At 34.0% G+C, this 23,444-nt stretch overlaps 1 protein-coding gene across 5 annotated transcripts; it reads left to right on the forward strand.

The window, feature by feature from the left end:
- Window positions 1-1,285: 1,285 nt before the first annotated feature.
- Window positions 1,286-22,311, forward strand: fgd4b (FYVE, RhoGEF and PH domain containing 4b). 5 transcript variants are annotated; one of them, XM_079870087.1, is made up of 17 exons: window positions 1,286-1,575; window positions 5,086-5,190; window positions 6,371-6,506; window positions 8,136-8,436; window positions 9,625-9,711; window positions 11,185-11,330; window positions 11,404-11,560; window positions 12,657-12,795; window positions 12,985-13,043; window positions 14,867-15,013; window positions 15,779-15,951; window positions 16,041-16,071; window positions 16,601-16,684; window positions 16,782-16,907; window positions 20,045-20,194; window positions 20,278-20,418; window positions 21,586-22,275. In XM_079870087.1, the coding sequence occupies exons 1-17, from the start codon at window positions 1,458-1,460 to the stop codon at window positions 21,829-21,831; spliced, it is 2,346 nt and encodes a 781-aa protein (XP_079726213.1). In that variant the 5' UTR covers window positions 1,286-1,457; the 3' UTR covers window positions 21,832-22,275. The 5 variants fall into 5 exon arrangements, with proteins under 5 accessions (XP_079726213.1, XP_079726212.1, XP_079726216.1 ...); XM_079870086.1 differs by having other exon boundaries at window positions 1,287-1,575; window positions 9,619-9,711; XM_079870090.1 differs by lacking the exon at window positions 1,286-1,575 and adding an exon at window positions 3,222-3,301.
- Window positions 22,312-23,444: the final 1,133 nt, after the last annotated feature.

The following is a 23,444-nucleotide window of genomic DNA, read 5'->3' on the forward strand; positions in this document are numbered from 1 at the left end:
AAGACAAAATACAAACCAAAAAAAAAAAGAAAAAAAAAAAAAGATCCATATAATCAACCGAAGTAGCCGATTAGAGTCTTACTGGCTAACAGCAATACAGCTTAACTGCAATTCTCTATTACTACATGATATTAGCTGGTGTAACATTTTCCTGTTAAATGAATATCCAAATAAATTTATTTAATAAAATCAAAAGTCTCTGGGATGCGCTTTATTGCAAGTTATGTTCATGTAAATGATTAACCAACACAGGCTCCTCCCCTCTCATGAGAGGACACGCCCCTTACTGCTGATTGGCTACAGCTTGTTTTGTGCCGCTCAGTCCCATCCACTTCAACAGCGTTTCTCAGAAATCGCTAACTGCACCTTAAATGAATGCTAGTTCATTAAACATCGAGCATAATGATGACACAAGTAAATAATACGATGGCATTTTAACCATGTTTAAAACCATAGGGTCATTTTGACCCGAAACAAATTTTTTTTTTAAATCTAAAAAAATTAGTGTTTATCGGAGGGGCCTCGCACTTGAACCACATACACACAAAAAAAAAATGTTTTAATGGATTCGAGGAGTTTTGTGGTTGAAAATTACAAAAAGTAACAATCTGTAAGACTGTAGAAACTGGAAGAGAGGGCTACTCTCTGAGAAAACAAAGGAAATTAAAAAAATATTTGATAATGTCTACATGTGTATCTTAATGCATACTGAAGAAAAACTGACTTTAGGACCCAGCGGAACAGCTCATTTACTCCATATAGAGCTATAAGGCCATCTAGTGGCAAGAGTCATGAAATATCATGTTGTGTTATTTTTTTTTTCCACATGAGGTCGGCAAAGACACCCAGTGTAAGATATTTTGAGCTGAATTAAAAGGATTATGCATGAAATTGTGAGTTATTTTGAATTTAAGTTGAAAGAATGTGAGGAATGTGCTTAAATTACTATTTATTTATAATTTATTGACCAAATCTAGTAATTTAAAGGTAAATAAAAATAAAAAAATCTACAAAAAAAATTGCATTAAAAATATATATATTTATATTTTTTTTTTTATCAAAACGAAATAAAATAAGCTTTCTGGACAAACATAAATAAAAAAAGTATACTTTTAGAGCTTCGGGTCATTTTGACCCGCGAGGGAAAGATGTGTTACAAAGTGCGAGGGTGAGTTATTTTTAAATCTTATATGATGAAATGTTTTAATGGTAAGTTCTGTAGTGAGTTGTAAATATCTTAAATAGCACTTTAATAAATGTATATTGTGCTTTTTACGTGCACTTACGTGCAGTCTCGTGCCCGCTTCAGGTTTGGAGGGGTGGAGTTGTGTAGTTGTAGTTGAACTCTCTCTGGTGTGGGTTGGTTGAAGTGCGCTGCAAACACAACACGAGAGTTTGAACAACTGCTCATCTTTCACTGAGGATTGCAAGAGTGGGTTTAGGGTGAAGACTGAGGGATGTTTGAGAAGGTGAAGAGGAGCGCGTATGATGTGAAGGATGTGAAGGAGTTCCGACGCAATGCATTCAGGAGAAGATCTGGACACAATGTCGAGATGGAGCTCAGTCGAGGATCAGGTGAGAGGTCTTTACTGTCGATTGCATCACCTGTATCAGGTTATTGTGGATTCACAAGGTCTGTGGTTTGGCATTTCCTTTAATTAGCATCGTAAGTGTTTGTATTGTCAGTGAAGACGAGTCAAAAATCGTCACGCCTTCTCTACTGTTTGATTAAAGGTGCAGTATGTAATATTAACAGCTAGCGGTTGAAATGGGTAATGCAGTACAAATTCAAAATATTGGTGAGAGTTGTTTGCACCGCCCCTTTTCTCCTCAGACTCTATGAAGATGTGCAACAGGGGTTGAGTTGCGAACTTCCCTAAGCAACTCTATGATATATTAATACTAGGGCTGTCGCGATTAATCACATCCAAAATAAAAGTTTGTTTTTACATAATATATGTGTGTGTACGGTGTATAATTATTTTCTATATATAAATACACACACATGCATGTATATATTTAAGAAATATTTGCATGTATATACTGTGTATATATATTTATATTATATATATATAATTTATATTATATATAAATATTTTATATATAAATAACACATTTTTCTTAAATATATATGCATGTGTGTGTATTTATATATAGAAAATAATTATACTCCATACACACACATATATTATGTAAACACAAACTTTTATTTTGGATGCGATTAATCGCGATTAATCGTTTGACAGCCCTAATTAATACTTAAAAAATAAACAACTGAAACGCACCTATATATAGAATGCTGCATTAAACAATTTCATAAGGGAAAAGAGAACAGAAAAAAGGGAACAGTAAACGCGGCTGTGGGAGTGACGGTAAAGTTGACGTTTCTTTCTTCTGACTGCCATTATTAATCTTGTTGTTTTTACACGTGTAATATTTTGTAGTATTCATTGTGCTATTTTTTTGTTTTGTTTTTATTTTACCTTTATGAATTATATGCATAAATATAAAAGTTTATATCTTATAGCCTACATCATGTGTATAATATTATACACACATTTAATTTTATTTTATTTTATTTCTTCTCTAATAATAAATGTCTCGTGGAAGTTCATTGACTGAAAGCTGTAGGAATATAATTTTCTATGCAAATTCAGTTAATCTTTAGTTCACTAAGGCTTTTTGATTCTATCTGGTGTAGTTAGTTACTCAGAATGTTGCTTTTAATGTGACCGTTTTTCTCAATTTTGTATTACAACTGTGTCATAAAAATCCTATAGAAACAGGATCAAGGCTAGATAGGCCTACATTACAAAGTTAATTTGGTTTTCATCATATTTGACAGTCTTGATACAGCGTTCTGCCAGAAGAGGACAGTATAAACACCTTTTATACACATATTAGAATTTTTCTGCAAGCAAATAAACATGCATGGCTTTATTATTTGACCCATTATCCCATAAAAAAGCATGCGATTTCTCAAATTACTATTGAAATGGTAAATCATATACAGATTTTATCATCTCCTGTAATGTTATTTTTTCTAGTAAGGAATAAATCAATCTGGGAAATTACAACGTTAATATGCGTCTACTTCAAATAAACAACAAGGTAATCTTTGGCAAACTAATTGGATGAGGCTTGAGAGACTCTGAATGTCAGCTGTTTCTTGCAAAATAAATGTCACACACATGCATTCATGTAGAAAAAAAAAGGGAAATGAAGTGAGCTGATAGAGAGGACCTGCAGTGATCATGTGAACTCGCCTGATTTAGGAGTGCAGTGTGTGACCGGAGATCAGGTCAGTGTGTGCGCATTTTTATTTGTTTGTGTCTCTATGCATTTTATCATCTATGCCTTTCGCTTCGTGAATTTCATTTGCAAAGTTTTTTTTGTTTTGTTCTGTTACCTGCTTTTAAGATTTGGTGTTTGTCGCTGTTTATTAATGACTGTTGTTTTGAAAAAAATGTGCTGACAGGCAGAGGTAGATTAAATGACATAACTCAGGATTCCCACGCTTGTGCAAAACCCCAAAACACAAGGCCTTTTTAAAACTGGTATTTACAGAGCTGAGAAAAATGAGATTCATTATAGACATTTTGCTGGTTTTTCTCAGCTCTAAAATGCTCTAAAATATGAAAATCTCTGTACAATTATAATATATATATAGATATAGATATAGATATATAAATGCAAACTGTGAGCGTTTTTAGGTTTGTCTTTTAAATCCCGTGACACTGAGAGCTTGTGGATCCAGGACTTCTCCTTATGAAAGCCTGTCATGTAAAGTGTCAAAGTGAGAGAACCTTTGTCGTGGATTCAGAGCATGAAGAACTGAGAAACTCGATTGAGGAAGCTCATCGAACCAGTCAAACGTGCCTTTGTTTCTGCATTATTAGGCTGTTTTTATTTACTGAGGCAAAATGGAAGACACTGGTAATGATAAAAGAGCAAATATAGATATTTTCAGAAGACTCTGAGAAGTTTCCAAAGTCTTGGCTATGATATAAAAACAATTAAACTTTATTTTATTATATGATTATTAAACAGGAAAAGCAATACAGCTGGTTTAATGCACACTTGGGCATGTGTTCACACTGTATGTGAATTATGCTGTTTATTGCTGTTGTTATTGTTTACTAAAATTATTAAAAAACTTTTTCTTTGTTATTGAAATGAAATAAAATGTAAATATCAGGTGAAAAATTTCAACTTAAACTTAAATGTTTTTTATTAACTAAGTAGAAATATTTAAAAACTAATACAATTTACAAAAATTACACAACAGAATTTAATTAAAATTAAATAAAAATTAAAAATATAATTAAATGCTAATTCAGAATATTAATAAATAATATAATATTAAAAAACAATATTAAAAAACTATGAAAATGACAAAAAAGCACATAACAAAATTGAATTAAACTTAAAATAATAAAATAAAAATATATAATTAAATGCTAATTCAAAATATGTAATATTTAAAACTAATAATAATGTAAAAATGACAAAAACAACTAAATTGAATCAATACTTAAAGTGAAAAATGTAAAGTATATAAATACAAGTTATAAAAATACTATAATATTAATGCTATACCTAAAACAAAACTAGTCATCTTTCACAGTATACGTTTATTGTATGTATTTGAGTAAACCAGACCTATTTATGACAATTAAATGATAAACCATTATTTTGGCGGACAAATATCATAACAAATACTTGTGATAATTTTCGCAAACGCACACAAATCCTCATTTAACAATGAGCTAGATATGTGTAAGCACCATAAAAACACTGCAGTTGAAGGTTTATGTTATATTTTAAAATGCACATTTATAAAGTGTTTTTATGAGCCTATAATTGCCCGATTGTGTCCAAGAGGATGTGTGTTTACGTGCACAATAGAGGAAGCAGCAATTTTCACTAAATGCACAAATAGTGAGACCCTTCAGATGTGGCTTTCAGTTTGCATTCTCATTCTGGTGATTTATTATCAATAAAAACGAAAAGATTTACTGTTCTAATCCTAATGACCTGTTGTTTTTGAAGCAGTTGTGTTTGTGTGTGTGTGTGTATGGTCAGGAGACGCTGGATGTGACGATACGGACAGGAGTTTGCTGAGAGACAGGACTTCAGTGCTGAGAAAGACTGCGGTGTACACCGTCTCATCGATGCCTCCTCCAGCAGGTACATCACTGACACACACACACACACACACACACACACACACACACACACACACACACACACACACACACACAGTCATATCTACAGACCAGCTGGAAACCACTCAGGACAGTTAGTTTAACACTCACATTGTGTTAAGAAAATGTACAATTCTAAGCATTTCTACAGTACTGTAGGAGGACAGGAAGTGATGTAGGTCACGCTGTGGCCATTACCCACAAACTGAACCAAATGACTAATTCTCATGTTTGTAGTTGTTGTTTATGGGTAGTTATACTGTAGGTCAGATGCCAAATGGTGAGTGGTGTGACATGCTTTACATTAAAAAAAATTAAAAATTTAAAATATTTTCAATGGAAACACAAAAAATCATGTTTTAGTAACTTAATTCTCACTATGAGATAATGAGATGTAACATATGCTATGAGATAAAAAGTCAAAATTGTTTTACTAAGTCATAATTCTGATACAAAGTCGAAAACATGAGATTGACATAAATCGAAACTGACATGTTAGGTTTGCAGGTCAAGATTATGAGATAATTAGCTTGTCTAATTAGCATGTCATATGACTTAGTATGTCATAATTATGACTTTCTAGATCATAATTGTAATTTTTTATCTCATAATTTCAACAGTGCCATAACCTCGACTTAGTATGTCATAATTATGACTTACTACATAAAAATTTCACCTTTTTATCTCATAATTAGGTATGTACAGTATCATTTGATAATCATAATTTTGACTTAGTATGTCATAATTACGGTTTACTAAAGCATTATTTGCCCCTTTATGTGGGGAAAATGGGCTTCAGATATTTATTCCAGTGTATTCTTGTGTAAATATTATCAGTGTGGTTTGTATGAGCTGATTTTTTTTTTTTTTTTTTGACAACATGGAAGATAAAAAAAAAAAAAAAAAATTCTAAAAGTTTATTTAAATGTAGTATGATAGGTGTAAAAGTCTTATACACGTTTTCCACCATAATTAAACCTACAATCTTCCATTTGATCAAGGGAATATTCTAGATATATTGTTATCACACACATGATGTGCTTGTGTGGGTTTGATTACACTGACCCCTGCTGGTTGTGTTGGAGGAGAACATACTCCCGAGTCACAGGCCCAAACCAAACCCTGTCATGAAGCATCTTTCATCTCTTTATTTCCCACTATAGTGCTTCCCAAACCAAAATTCCAGTGTCCAGTGAAGATTTCAAGTGGAAACATCATGGAGGGAGAGGACACCGTGACAAATATAACCCGAAGGAGGACGTCAGCCATCTCCAAAAATTACAGACACTTCGACAAGAGGTATGTGTGCATACATCAGAAACACATAATAATAATTATATATATATATATATATATATATATATACAAATCAACAGGTTGAATTTATGTTTCTCATCTTCTTAAACACTGCTTAAGTTCTCTGGAATACAAGGGGGGGTTGAACTCTCACCCCTCACTGTTTTCCTTTCTGAGAAACAAAGAGTTTGATTTTGTTATTAATTTCTTGTCTTTCACTCATAAGTGCAGATGATTTAAATCTAAACCGAACTTTAATCAGTGGATGAATGAGGTTAAACTCTTGTGCAATTCTTAAAAATGTGTTAAAACCACAAGTTTCTCTTTTGGATACGTATACATTAATTTATAAAAGCCCCTTTTGATTTAATTTAATTTAATTTAATTATTTGTTTTATTGTGACTTTACTGTTTGGTGTTAGCTGTGCTCAACCTAAGACTGAACAATTGCTGTTATATTCAGAGATTTGATTATGTACCTTGTTTGTTTGTGTTGTTGAAACATAATAATAATAATAATAATAAAAAAATATATATATATATTTTTTTTTACTTGCATCTCCATAAAAACGTTAAAAAAGGTTCTCCAAAATAAACTGAAAGAGGTTATAAATCTATCTATCTATCTATCTATGAAGACTTCAGATGCAAAAACCAAATGAATGCAAAATGCCATCTGAAATTTTCTTCTACAATGATCATTTTTATCAAGTTTGTATGTTTATGTTCACTTATTTCACTTAAATGGCAATGAAAATGACCTATTACTTGTCATTAAAGTGAAATTACTGAACTTAAATATACAAGCTTGATAAAAATACTCATTTTAGAAGAACATTTCAGATGGCACTTAGAGGCTTTTGCATCTGAACTCTTCATATATATATATATATATATATATATATATAGATAGATAGATAGATAGATAGATAGATAGATAGATAGATAGCTTTCAGTGTATTTTGGAGAACCTTTTTTTTTAAACGTTTTTAAGGAGACACAAGTTAAAAAAAAATGTTTTTATTATTATTTTTATGTTTCAACAACACAAGCAAACAAGGTACATAATCAAATCTCTGAATATAACAGCAATTGTTCAGTCTTAGGTTGAGCACAGCTAACACCAAACAGTAAACAAATAATTAAATAAAATACAAAATTAAATTAAATCAAAATTAGATCAAAAGGGGCTTTTTATACATGTATGTGTACGCATCCAAAAGAGAAACCAATTTAAGGGCTTTCTGGTTTTTAACACATTTTTAAGATTTGCACAAGAGTTTAACCTCATTCATCCACTGATTAAAGTTCGGTTTAGATTTAAATCATGTGCACTTATGAGTGAAAGACAAGAAATTAATAACAAAATCAAACTCTTTGTTTCTCAGAAAGGAAAACGGTGAGGGGTGAGAGTTCAACACCCCTTGTATTCCAGAGAACTTAAGAAGATGAGAAACATGAATTCAACCTGTTGATTTGTAATGGTTTCATGCATGCGTTCATACTTCATAAATAGGACAGTGGAGAGAAAATCACCCCCTCGTTTCTGTCTCCGCCTTTCAGACTTTCACTTCCTGTTGCAATGACACACACACACACACACAGTATTTTTGATCTAATACTCTCTTCCAGCGTCAGCAAATCTCCATCAGACTGTTCTCCACGCATTGAAGCTCCTGTGAACCCCGAACGCTCGGACTCGGAGGTCTTCTCTCAGGTGTCCTCGCAGGAGCCCGGCTGGCACGTCTGGTCAGGCTGGTGGTCCGAAGAGGTCAAAGGTGAAGGTGTGCTTGGAGAGCCAGAGCATCTCCTGCCACCCTCAGAAACCAGCAGGAGTGAGAGCGTTGTACGGGGCCAGGAGGACGAGACTCGATGGCAGGAGAACGTCCTAAATGAAGAGATGCAGAACATGGAGAAAGATGAAGACAAACAAGTGAGTTGTTATGCTGCGTTTTAGGATGTGAAAGACTAGCTTCACTGTCACTAGTCCTCGTACGAGTCGATGCCAAACACTCATTGTTAGACTGTGGTATGGACATGAATGGTCCACAATTTTCACCTGTTAGATGATGAAATGATAATAATAAGTATAATTTTTGTTATTATTATTTTAAATAAAATGAATTGCATTTGCATTTTTTTTTTAAATACAATATTTAAATGATTAATTTTAACATTGTTAAAGTCATTAAAATATTTTTTATTTATTTAATTTATTAACATAAATTATTATTTATTTACATGCATTTTAATTATTACTTTTACATTTTTTTTATTATTTAAAAATAATTATTTGTATTAATTTTTAAATATATTTTAATACAGTATTGTAATTTTGATTTAAATACTTAAATTCAGAATTATCAAATTATTTTTTTTTTAATTAGTAATTTTTTAAATGATTATAAATTATTTAAGTTTTTAATTATTACCTAAAGCTATTAAAATTATATATATATATATATATATATATATATATATATATATATATATATATATATATAAAAAAAAAAATTTTTTAAAGGCTTTGGATAAAAGCCTTAAAAAGTTCTAAAAATGAGTAAATTATTTAAATGATTAATTGTAAAATTATTATAAATTAAAAGTTAAAACTTAAAGCTATTAAAAATTATTTAAACTTTTTTTTGTAAAGGCTTTGGATAAAAGCGTCTGCTAAATGAACGAATGTAAATGCAATGTAAAATGTATATAGATAACTCTATAGACTCTTTTAACCGAAAACACCCAAGCAAAATCTTAGAGACCAGACACAAAACAACACCCTGGCAGACAATTACAACACCCTAGCATCAGGACATCAAGTTTCACATGTAATTTTCTTCAAAAAAACTGTGTGAAATTTTTTTGTGTGTGTCATTACAGTCCTCCAAATGTCAAATTAAAGCTGCAAAACAGTCACCAATGTGTGAAGAATCAGATATTTTTGTGTTATCAGAAGTGGCTCATCAGCCCAACCACACGACACTGTGTTTTTCCACCCAGAGAGTGTAATTTCAGTGGCTTTCCAACATCAGACATTACCCAAGATACCGCAGTGACATGTCATACTTTCATATTTAATAACAGAGAGGAAATAACAGGCTGTTTTCGACAGGAGCAGATCAAAGAGCTCAAACTGTACAAGATCGCCAATGAGCTCCTGCAGACGGAGAGGGCGTACGTGACCCGTCTGCATTTGCTGGACCAGGTCAGTCCATGTTCTTCACTCACTTTAAAGGGATACTTCACCGGTTAGCATTTAAGCTTTGTATCAGTAGAAACCCGGTAGTATTTTCGAGTGACCGTGCTTCCCTCCCTCATGTCCCCCTGAGACGAGAGATTTCTGGATTGTGTGTTTGGAAATAAACCTCAGATGACACAAAAATCATCATTTAGCTCATCAGAGGCTCTTGTGTCCAGAGGCGAGAGACTCCAGCCAGTAGGAGGAGCTCGTCCCGCATGTCTTCAACCCGCCCATAGGGGGATCTCACCATAAAACGCCTCTTTTCAGTTTCCAGTCGACTAGTAGCCTAGCTGTATCATTTCTCCCGATACTGCCCTCTGTAACCGGGAGGCGTGGCTTGGGCGTGTCCTCGTAGAGCAGCGAAGCAAGTGCATTCTGGGAGTTGTAGTCTTTCATCCACATGAGCCAAAAATACATTTTCAGGCTTTTCTCAGTCTAGAAGGCACCAACTTCTAAAATAATTTCACATTTCTACTACATAAATGACCCGATTTAAATACACATTCATCTTTCTAGCAGTGAAATATCCCTTTAAACTCTTTAAAATCACTCAGGGTTCTTTATCGGCATCGATGGTTCCATGGAACCTTTGCATTCCACAGAAGAATCTTTATAGTGGAGAAAGATTTGTAAAATGTTCTTCAAACTATGAAATTAAAGGTTCTTTCAAGAACTGATCATTGAAATCATCTTTAGGGATAGTTCACCCAAAAATGAAAATTAGCCCATGATTTACTCACCCTCAAGCCATCCTAGGTGTATATGACATTGTTCTTTCAGACGAATACAGTTGGAGTTATATAAAAAAATGTCCTGGCTCTTCCAAGCTTTATAATGGCAGTGATCGTCCATAAAAGTGCATCTATCCATGATAAAAGTGCTCCACACTGCTCTGGGGGGTTAATAAAGGCCTTCTGAAGTGAAGCGATGCGTTTGTGTGAGAAAAATATCCATATTTAAAACTTTATCAACTAAAATAACTAACTTGTCACACATGCAGGTTGAAGCAGGGAAGGATGCAGGATCTACTTGTAGCAGCTTTTATCTAAACAAACTCAAAACTAGACAAATACAGACTCAAATACAACCAAACATAACACGGCAATGACAGACAGGGAACACACAGGGCTTAAATACACAGAGAACAGATCAGGGAAATGAGACAAATTAACTCAATGACTAATTAACAAGAAAAACTACAAAGGACTACAAAACATGGCACAGAACAGGAAATAGCAAAAGTGTACACAAGACAGGAATCATGACACCGTCAGACTAAAATAACTACGTCATCTTTTTATATAACTCCGATTGTATTCGTCTGAAAGAAGAACGTCATATACACCGAGGATGGCTTGAGGGCGAGTAAATCATGGGGTACTTTTCATTTTTTGGTGAACTATCCCTTTAAGAGTGACGTGTGCACTGTTTCTGCAGGTGTTCTGTGCTAAGCTCACAGAGGAGGCTGGGAAGGGGGCGTTTCCTATCGAGGTGGTGAAGAGCATCTTCTCGAATGTGGGATCCATTCACACCTTCCACAGCGAGTTCCTCCTGCCTGAGCTGGAGACGCGGATGAGCCAGTGGTGAGCCTCGTCGTCGTCTTCTTCTTCTTCTCAGATCTTCTCAGACTCCTGCTCACGTCTCGTCCTCCCGCAGGGACTCCACACCCCGCATCGGGGACATCTTGGCTCAGCTCGCACCCTTCCTGAGGATGTACGCCGAGTACGTGATCAACTTCGACAGCGCCATGGATCTGCTCAAACAGTGGATGGAGCGATCGGCACAGTTTAGCGCCATCATTCAGGACATACAGGTGCTTTTACCTGAATTATATATGTAAATGTGTATATGTGTGTGTGTGTGTGTGTGTATGTATATGTGTGTGTGTGTATGAATGTATGTATATGTATATATATATATATTAGGGCTGTCAAAAGATTAATCGCGATTAATCGCATCCAAAATAAAAGTTTGTGTTTACATAATATATGTGTGTGTACTGTGTATAATTATTTTGTATATATAAATACACACACATGCATGTTGTATATATTTAAGAAAAATGTTGATTTTTGTATAATTTATATATAAAAAAATTATAAATATATACAGTATATGTATGCAAATATTTCTGTGTATTTATATATACAAAATAATTATACACAGTACACACACATATATTATGTAAACACAAACTTTTATTTTGGATGCGATTAATCGCGATTAATCTTTTGACAGCCCTAATATATATATATATATATATATACACATATATACATACATACACACACACACACACACACACACACACACACACACACACACACACATATATATAAAATTGGGTCTAATTTTCCAGTTGAATTGCTAAAATATATATAAAATAAAATTATTTAAATGAATTGGTTCTGGTTTTCCAGTTAAATAGCTATAAATATATAAAACAATTATACTTTGTTTTGATTTACCAGTTAAATATGTAAAATATCTATAAAAATAATATAAAATAACTTGTTCTGATTTTCCCGTTAAATGTCTAAAATATACATAAAAATTATATTAAAAAATTAGGTCAGATTTTTCAGACAAATATTTAATATAATACGAAATAATTTGTTAAATATCTAAATATATATCAAATAATAAAAAAAATTCTTCAACACCAATTTACTTGAAGCAACACTGCAACTGTATCTTTTAATATAATTTAATAAATGATATCTCGACTAATTTTTTTTAATGGATTGATTGAACTGTTGTTGAAATGTTTATTAATGCACACATATTAGTTTTAAAAACGCTTGGCAATATACATGCAGAACATAAGTGATCCATTCAGGAACATTCATGACTTCACAAAGTGGCATGACCTTCAGAACGAATGAATGGGTTTGATGTGTGTTTTCCAGAGTCAGGACGTGTGTGGGAATCTGACTCTGCAGCATCACATGCTGGAGCCGGTGCAGCGGGTTCCTCGCTACGAGATGCTGCTCAAAGACTATCTGAAGAAGCTCCCGGAGGACGACACGGACCACAGCCAGGCCGAGAGTGAGACATGTGTTTCAAGCACAGCATGTGTGTGTGTGTGTGTGTGTGTGTGTGTCCTTCAGAGCTAAGCATGAGCAACTGAACGTGAACATACAGGATAAAGTGAAAGTGTTGTTTAGCTCCCAGAGACTTTCAGTTCCATTACTGAATGAGTCAGCTCAGATATCACTTCTCCTTCCCGTTTTCCAGAGTCCCTGAACATCATCTCAATGGCTGCCGCACACTCCAACACGGCCATCCGCAAGATGGTGAGACACACTTTCACTTAACCTGCCAGTTACATGCGTTAGTCAGAACAAGATGGCCGTCTTCCTGACTGTGATTCATGATGTTTATATGCAATTGTAGTCATAAATACGACTCTATTTTGTATATTCAAGCCACTATGTATATTTTATATATATATTATTAAATTAGTATATATATGTATGTATATATGGGTCAATGACGTGACGGGTCATTTTTTTTGTCCAAAGGCCTTAATAATAATAATAATAAAAAAACAAATATATAACATCCAAAGTATGTAAGGTAGTACAACGTGATCTCTTTTACTGAATCCAAAAGGTTTTAATTATATTTTACTACATATAAAGGTATTTTAAAGATTTTGAAGTGTCAAAAGGTCATTCGATAAAACCGATATAGTAAATATTTAAATGGAATAATATTGTTTTTAATAACTAAAGGAACTACAATAATACAAATATAAAGCAGATAAGGCTCTTTTTTTACATTTCCCCTTTTCTGCTTTCCCTGTGCAATGTTTTACTTGAATATGTAGGAGTGTTTAGAGTAGTCCAATAAATGATTACATTTATGAGATCAGTGATAATTTGTTTTTTATATTTCTTCTGTGGTACACACTATATACTATCTCAACATCAATGTCAAATCAGTTTTTAACTTTCAAATCAGTGGTTAAACCGAATGACTTTTTTGGTGACATTTTTTCCATCTTGTAAAAAATGCCAAAAAAACAGTGTTAATTGATTGTACAAACCACAAAATCTTATTGTTAACACCTAGGTAAACTAAAAAAATGGTTTCAAATATAGTTATATCTCCATTCTATTTTTTTACACTTTTAAAAACCTTATTCGTCAATGACCCATATAAATATATATATATATATACACTGTATAAACAGGTGAAACTCGAAAAATTTGAATATCGTGCAAAAGTTTATTTATTTCAGTAATTCAACTTAAAGGTGAAACTAATATATTATATAGACTCATTACATGCAAAGTGAGATATTTCAAGCCATTATTTGTTCTAATTTTGATGATTATGGCTTACAGCTTGGGGTTTTCATAAGCTATAAGCCATAATCATCAAAATTAGAACAAATAATGGCTTGAAATATCTCACTTTGCATGTAATGAGTCTATATAATATATTAGTTTCACCTTTAAGTTGAATTACTGAAATAAATAAACTTTTGCACGATATTCAAATTTTTCGAGTTTCACCTGTATATATGAAAATATATATAAAATAATATAAAATATATAAAAAAGTAATGCATTTATTATTATTATTATTATTATTATTTTAGACAAATAGTTGTCTAGCACTTTCAAGAGAAATTTTTAGCAGCATCAAATATGAATCCATTTTAGAGTTTTTATCCAAAGCAAAATTTAAAAACCTTTGTAACACTTTACAACAAGGTTCTAATTATTAACATGAGTTAATTACATTAGTTAACATGAACTAACAATGAGCAATACATAGCATTTATTAATCTTGATGTTAATTTTAATATTTGCTAATACATAACTGAAATCATAAGTTGTATCTGTGTGTAATATTATATAACGGATCGGATGGAAAGTAATATTTTTATTAACTAGCATTAACAAAGATTATGAAATACTGTAACAAATATATTGCTCATTGTTAATGTTAATTCATTAATTAACCAAAGTTGACTAATTAAACTTACTAAAACCTTGTGTATGTTTGTAAATTGCTCTTTTATAGAATTTCAACTTGTTACTCGCCTTGAAAATAGGGATTAAAACACCAACTAAGCTTTCAAGTCTTTTCTCTGCGTGTTTTCCAGGAGAACCTGAAGAAGCTCATGGAGATCTATGAGATGCTGGGATGTGAAGAGGACATCGTTAACCCGTCCAACGAGCTCATTAAAGAAGGACAGATCCTAAAGCTGGCCGCCAGAAACACCTCGTCCATGGAGAGATACCTCTACCTGGTGAGATCAATCAAACACGGTCATGCATGCAAACGCACTGCTTAAAAATTATTCCTTACTCAGTGTTTTTGACTTGTTTCACAGTACAAACATCTAAACATTTATATATTTACTTGAGAAGCTAGATTCCTTAAGGTATTAAGTCTTTAAAAAATATGATTATGGGTTACAGTAACACTTTATTTTGCAGTGTCCTTGTTACATATGTTACATGTACTTACCATAGTAATAACAGTAAATTATGCATAATTACATGCAAATAACCCTCAACCAAACCCTAATCCTACCCTAACCCTATAGTAAGTACATGTAGTTGCTAAATATTACTCAGTACTTAAATATATTAATTACACTGTAACAATGACACCTTAAAATAAAGTGTAACCCTTTACTTTAAGGTGTCATTATTACAGTGTAATTATATATGTAAGTACTGGGTAATAATAATTAACTACATGCACATACTATAGGGTTAGGGTAGGATTAGGATTTGGTTAAGGGTTAGTTGCATGTAATTATGCATAATTTACTGTTATTACTATGGTAAGTGCATGTAACATATGTAACAAGGACACTGTAAAATAAAGTGTTACCAGATTTGGTTGAGGGTTAGTTGCATGTAATTATGCATAATTTACTGTTATTACTATGGTAAGTGCATGTAACATATGTAACAAGGACACTGTCAAATAAAGTGTTACCTGATTATGTTTATATTATGTATATTACATTATGTATTTTAATCACGGCATCCTTCTCTTACAGTTTAACAACATGTTGTTGTACTGCGTGCCCAAGTTCAGTCTTGTGGGTCAGCGGTTCACCGTGCGCAAGCGGGTCGGCGTCGCGGGCATGAAGGTGCGCGAGACCTCCAATGACGACTATCCGCACACGTTCCAGGTGTCGGGTAAAGAGCGAACGCTGGAGCTGCAGGCCAGGTGACAACACAATCCACTCATTTGACGTGTGTATAAAGAATAGCGCCTGTTTTAATCTCATAATGACTGTAGCTTTTCGTTGTTCACAGCTCAGAGCAAGACAAAGAGGACTGGATTAAGGTATCAGTGTCGTTCAGTTGCTCAGAGCTAAAGTAAATCTGAGTTATATGAATGTAAGGATCAGGAAAGTATGGAAGCTTGTTTCGGCCATGGAATAGAAAGCAAAAGTAAATTGCAATATTTTATCTAACAATTCTGACTTTTTTTGCAATTATGAGGAATAAAGGATTTGCGAGGGGGGAAATGTCTGATTCGTGAGATATAAACTCAGAATTGTGAGAAAAAGAGTCAGAATTAAGAGGTTATAATTTTTTTTTTTTTAATTATGTAGCGAAAACAAGTTTGTGACTTTTTACTCGCAATTCTATTTTTTTCTCAGAATTGACCGTTTTTATCTTGCAATTCTGAGTTCATCTCACAATTCTGACTTTTTTTTTGTTGCAATTGCGAGACATAAACTCGTAATTAAATTTTTTTCGTCAGAAATGGCAGTTTATATTTTGCAATTGCGAGAATTTTTATTTTTTATATCCCGTGGCGGAAACAAGCTTCCAAAGGAACGTTTTAATGTGGGTTGTTTATGTTCCAGGCGTTCCAGGAGACCATTGAAATCTTTCAACAGAAGAATGAAACTTTCAAGTCAGCCTCTAAAGAAGTGGCGGATGAGGTGTCTGTAAGTAGAAATGTGCTAAACAGAGCGCCAAAGAGCAAATTCATGAACTGTTATTTATTGAAAACACTTTCTTTATCTGTGCTCATGTGTTTTTCAGAAAGAGGAGTTGGGGAAGAGAGCGCCGCGCTGGATTCGGGACAACGAAGTGACCATGTGCATGAAATGCAAGGAGCCCTTCAACGCTCTGACCCGCAGGAGACATCACTGCAGGGCGTGTGGATACGTGAGTCTGCATGCATACAAAGTTCTGTCATGAAACTCTTGACTCTTGATAGTCCTTAACCCAATCTGCTTGCAATTGACCCTTCGCAGGGAGTTTGATTGACAGGCGATCTGACCAATCATAATCCCCCATTTTTGTCTGACAAAGTAGTCAGGAGAGTTAGTAGATTTGAACTTGAAAAACGGAGTGTACTGACGTCTTTCCACGGTTAAAACAACATTCTGATGTTCATTCATGTTTATTTGATGCGATAAATGAACTAGAAGGAAGAGATGATCGGATCACGAGCAGCTTTAACTGAGAGATCTGTCAGACACATTAAAGAGCCAAAAAACGGTATTTATTGTTTAAATTTCTTTAAAAAAATGAGCAAATTTGAAAGGTGAGACTTTGTTTCATATCAAAAGTAACCTGATCTGTCCTGTGTGTCAGTGTGTTGTCAGTGTACTCTCTGCTCCGCGGTGTATGTTTCACTGCGTGAGAACATGTGGCGTGAGAGAGGCGTGGCTTGTCATAGCAACAGTAACTAAAGGGGGCGGGTCTTTGCGAACGGTCAATTCCATCATTCTCTATAGGGCACAGCTGATTGGTTCCCACTGTATTTGTAGCCAATGAGCTTAATGTTTGCTGTAGCAGTTTGCAGAGCTCTTTCAGAAACCCTCCTCCTTCCCCAGCTCCACCTGTATAGATCTGCTGGAAAAAAACCTCAGATGACGCAAAAATCATCATTTAGCTCATCAGAGGCTCTTGTGTCCAGAGGCGAGAGACTCCAGCCAGTAGGAGGAGCTCGTCCCGCATGTGTTCAACCCGCCCATAGGGGGATCTCACCATAAAACGCCGTCTTTTCAGTTTCCAGTCGACTAGTAGCCTAGCTGTATCATTTCTCCCGATACTGCCCTCTGTAACCGGGAGGCGTGGCTTGGGAGTGGCCTCGTAGGGCAGCGAAGCAAGTGCATTCTGGGAGTTGTAGTCTTTCATCCACATGAGCCAGAAATACATTTTCTGGCTTTTCTCAGTCTAGAAGGCACCAACTTCTAAAATAATTTCACTTTTCTACTACATAAATGGCCCAATTTAAATACACATTCATCTTTCCAGCGGTGAAATATCCCTTTAATAAACAGAAGCAGCAGCAATAGATCTATCCGGACCAAACACATTATCATTGTCATGCTCATTATCACTCACAGAGAGTTCTCATGACAGAAATAAGTTTAACTAGATATCCAAATGAGGACTTACTGTTAACTTCTAGCAATGTATAAATTATTATAGACCAACCATAACTCAAACTCAAACTTAACTTTATAATGGCTACTGTATCATTTGATACAGCCTCTATATTATCATCTACTATATGCCATCAGTCGTCTGATTGATAGTTTAAGTATAAGTAAGTATAATTGTAAAAACTATCTTCAGCTCGTGGTTCACGTGTATATTTGCTGTGAAAACGTAAGAATAACTTTAGTAATATTTCAAGATGAACACTTACTGGACTGAAGCAGCTTAGTTTAACTTTATAATCCATTCATCATTTATTAGAAAAATCTGTGAGTATCAAATATGATTATCAGGCTTTTGATGAAGTTTTATTTGTTCATCTCATTGTATTGCATTGCATTATATGTTTTAAAACTACAGAGCTTTGATAATAAAAATAAGCATTTAAATATCATCTTACTAAGAAGCCATAATATTGGCATATGGGTCAATGACGTGACGGGTCATTTTTTTTGTCCAAAGGCCTTAATAATAATAAAAAAACAAATATATAACATCCAAAGTATGTAAGGTAGTACAACTTGATCTCTTTTACTGAATCCAAAAGGTTTTAATTATATTTTACTACATATAAAGGTATTTTAAAGATTTTGAAAGGTCATTCGGTAAAACCAATATAGTAAATATTTAAATGGAATAATATTGTTTTTAATAACTAAAGGAACTACAATAATACAAATATAAAGTAGATAAGGCTCTTTTTTTTTTACATTTCCCCTTTTCTCCTTTCCCTGTGCAATGTTTTACTCATATGTTGGAGTGTTTAGAGTAGTCCAATAAATGATTACATTTATGAGATCAGTGATCATTTTTTTTATATTTCTTCTGTGGTACACACTATATACTATCTCAACATCAATGTCAAATCAGTTTTTAACTTTCAAATCAGTGGTTAAACCGAATGACTTTTTTGGTGACATTTTGTCCGTCTTGTAAAAAATGACAAAAAAACAGTGTTAATTGATTGTACAAACCACAAAATCTTATTGTTAACACCTAGGTAAACTAAAAAAATGGTTTCAAATATAGTTATATCTCCATTCTATTTTTTTACACTTTTAAAAACCTTATTCGTCAATGACCCATATATAGAGTGATGACTGATATTTATATGCATTTTATGTAAGTATACTGTTATCTAATTGATTTACTATCAGAATTATCTTATATAAATATGACCATAAAAATATCAGCATCTGCACCAAATTGCATATTTTATTTTGGGCCTCTGAATAAAACTGAGGTGTTTTTCCTCCTCGAGTTTGAGCTCCATATTCTCACTATATCATACTATATGATCAAATATTTTTCTATTAAATATGATACAAAATTTCCGGTCCCACTTTATATTAAGTGGCTTTAAGTACTATGTACTTGCATCAAAAAAATAAGTACAATGTACTTATTGTGTTCATGTTGTATTGTAAAACACTTTTGCTGCTATTGAGGTGTGATACGGGTAAGGTTAGGGACAGGTGTGGTGGATTGGGTAGGTTTAAGGTGTAAGGGAAGGGTCAACTGTGTAATTACAAATGTAGTTACATAAATTAATTACAGCTGTAATTACATGCAGGAATTTTTAAAATGTAAGTACAATGCAAAAACATGTAGGTACACAATAAGTCCATTGTATCAAATTATTAATTTTAATGTAAGTACATAGTACTTAAAGCCACTTAATATAAAGTGGGACCAAATTTCCCATTTAAAAAAAAAAAAAAAATAGACTTGACTTCTTCATATGTCAGACTTTACATGGTTATAATATTGTTTTTTTTTAGAAGGTTTTGAAGTGAAGCAAGCTTTTTTTTTGTACTTTAAAAGATGAGCTTATGTTTTAAGATGTGTTTCAGGTTGTGTGCCATAAATGTTCGGACTACAAGGCGCCACTGAGGTACGACAGTAACAGATTAAATAAGGTCTGTAAAGACTGTTACTTCACTCTGACCGGCAGAGTGGACACCGAGGAACCAGTTGCCGGGAAGAAAAGAGGAATTCTTGAGGTACTTGTTATTGATGTTTTTTTGTTGTTTTCTTTCTGTCTATGTGAACCGTTTTTGATTTTTCTCCTCCTGACCTTTACCAGATTGAAGCAGCTCAGGTCTCAGGAAACAGTGTTCTGTGTGGCTTCCTGCAGTACAGTGACAAAACTAAACTGTGTCAGAGGTTCTGGTGTGTGATTCCACAGCACGAAGCACTGGTGCTTTACCTGTATGGCGCTCCACAGGTGAGAGACACTCACAATAATGGGCTAAAGATATCACTGAATATACTGATTTCTTCTTATTATCTTTATCTATTGTCAGATTATCTTTCTGTTATGTTGGCTTGACAAAGCAATGCCCTAGCAGCCACTCTGAACACATTAGGATCTGCTTAGCAACACCCTAGTAACAACTCATAACATAGCAACTCTTGATGAACTGTTTTGAACACCTTAGCAACCACTTAGCAACGTCCTTGCTACCATCTGAAACCCCAGTGTCATGTATGATATCAATACATTACATCCAGGAACTACTCTGAGCATCTAAGCAACACCCTAGCAACCACTCAAAACACCTAAGCAACCACTTATCTACATCCTAGCTACCATCTGAAACCATAGCAACTACTTTGAAAGCATTAGCAACATCCTAGCAACCATTAGAAACCTAGTAACAACTTGGAACACTTTAGCAACCACTTAGCAACATCCTAGCTGCCATCTGAAACATTAAACAATTACTCTGAAAGCATTATCAACAGCTTAGCAACCACTAGAAACAGCTCAAAACTCCTTAGCAACCACTCTGCAACATTCTAGCTACCATCTGAAACCCTAGCAACTGATCTGAAGGCTTTAGCAACCATCTAAAGCCTTGAAAACCACTCAGAACACCGTAGCAACGTCCTAGTTACCTTCTGAAACCCCAGAGACTGCTCTGAACACCTAGTGACAACCTAGCAACCACTTAGCAACATCCTAGCTACCATCTGAAACCCTAGCAACTACTCTGAAAGCATCAGCAACTGCATAGCAACATCCTAGCAACAACTCAGAACACCTTAGCAACCATTTAACAACATTTTAGCTACCATCTGGAACCTTGGCAACCACTTAACAACGCCCAAGCAACCTCTCTATACACCTTAGCAACCACTTAACAACGTTTTAGCTACCATCTGGAACCTTGGCAACCACTTAACAACGCCTAAGCAACCTCTCTATAAACCTTAGCAACCACTTGTCAAGTTGCTATTACCAGAAACCCTTAAAACCACCTTAGCAACGCCTTAGCAACCACTCAGAACACCATAACAATCCCCAAGCTTTAGTAACTTATCTTTTCTAGATTTAAATGTTAATATCGACCGTGACTCAGTCCAGTTTCTTTGGGATTCCCCCCCCCAGGATGTCAAAGCCCAGTGTACCATCCCGCTCCTGGGTTACCAGGTTGAGGACGTGGATCATCCTCCCTCCAGCTTCCGTCTGTGCCAGTCCAAATCTGTCCACTGCTTCACTGCCGACACAGAGGAAATAAAGCTGCGCTGGCTGAGAGTGATACGCAAAGCCGTGATCGGGGAGATGCTGGAATGCCAGACGCCAGATGGAGACCTTGCCAACGGCGACCATGAAGGCGTGCCTGATGGCTCCTGAAAAAGACAGCTGGTTTTCCACCTTTTGCACTGTTTAGTGTGCAACTCTTAAAATCCCAGCAGATTAGGAGATGTGTTGGTAAAGATAACGCTTAGGGAACAGATTGGATGTGTTCGGGAGTGTATATTTTAATGCAGATATTTTAATGCACTATAATGTCGACCTCAATCAAGACTGGTAAAACATTCAGTAATTACTTAAATGATTTTACTGACTTAGTCTACAAAAGTATTTGTTTGCAGACCAATCACTGCAAAGATAATCCAAATTATGCTTTGTGATTTATAAGTCTTTCTCTTTGTGCCATCATCTTTTATGTATATTTTTATTTTTTTAATGCTGTTTGTCACTGTCCATAAGATTTATGCACTTTATTGCTTTTTGTAATGGACGTTGACATTAAAATGAATAAAAGAATAAAAGCTCTATTGCCTTGATCCTTAGACCTGTCTGTGGTGGATATTCTAAACACTGCATTTTAATAAAAAATAAATAAATAAAAACTACACTGAAAAAAATTATTCATTGAATTTAAAAAAAAAAATTATCGTAAGTGGTTGCATTCAATTGATTTTACCTACATTTAAACAAATGCATTAAGTTGAACTAGTTCAAATTAATGCATTTGTTTAAATGTAGGTAAAATCAATTGAATGCAACCACTTATGATAAAAAAATTGATTAAATTCATTTTTTTCAGTGTAACAAACTAATGTTTGTTATTTTGAATTCAGTTTTGGGGTTAAATGTGACTTAGCAGCTGCTTCAGATTCACACACATAAAGGAAGACTTTTTCTTATATACAACACTATTATTTGGTCAAATTAACAAAATGTTGAAGATAACTACACTATTTCCTAACTAATAATGATATTTAGACTGTACTTATTGTATGTAGGGGAAGTGGCACACACCATGACTTGCCTTTTTTGCAATCAAAGTATGAAGACATGAAGAAACAAACCAATAGAGGAAGTCCTGAGTTTCCTTATTTGTAGAACCGACAAAACCCCAAAAAATTGCATGAACAGAAACACTAGAAGCCATTAATGAATTTTTAACATTACAAAAACATTGCAATAAGACATCCTAGCTAACAAAAATATTCTAAGAACATTTTTCTAACATTCCCAAGCTATGGAAACGTTATTTCCGAATGCTTAATGTTATGTTTTCTTGGATATGCGAACAATAAGAGATAAGAGAACATTTTTGTAAATTTTTTGGGATTGATAGGCTACTTTAGAACATTATATAATCGGACGTTAATTCATCTGACATTTTTTTAAAACTTTCACAAAAAACATGACCATGACCAATGTATAACCTAGATTTTTTATGCTAATGTTTTGAGATCATTATAACTTTCAACAAATGTTCTATTAACGTAACCCGAGGAATGTTTGTTCATAACTTTGAGAGAACTTTGTTACAATTTTCTTTCAGAGAAAACACTGCAAACATTTCATTAAGAGAAATTTCTATATACAATAATCAACAGACAACATAAGCTGTGGAAAATTATAAGTGATCTAGGGGCTTTATAAAGGTTTTTATTTTATATTTTATATTTATCCCTCACAGCCTCGCTTTCATATGGCGCTGCTCTGAA

This window comes from Squalius cephalus, assembly GCF_949319135.1.
Source record: "Squalius cephalus genome assembly, chromosome: 4".
In the NCBI taxonomy this organism is placed as follows: domain Eukaryota; kingdom Metazoa; phylum Chordata; class Actinopteri; order Cypriniformes; family Leuciscidae; genus Squalius; species Squalius cephalus.

What these genes read in the sequence shown, in the direction of transcription:
- fgd4b (XM_079870086.1), top strand. Translation starts at nt 1,458, where the DNA reads ATGTTTGAGAAGGTGAAGAGGAGCGCGTATGATGTGAAGGATGTGAAG. An exon ending in GGACCACAGCCAGGCCGAGA is followed by an intron (nt 12,796 to 12,984) that starts GTGAGACATGTG and finishes CCCGTTTTCCAG; the next exon opens with AGTCCCTGAACATCATCTCA. An exon ending in ACTGCAGGGCGTGTGGATAC is followed by an intron (nt 16,908 to 20,044) that starts GTGAGTCTGCAT and finishes GATGTGTTTCAG; the next exon opens with GTTGTGTGCCATAAATGTTC.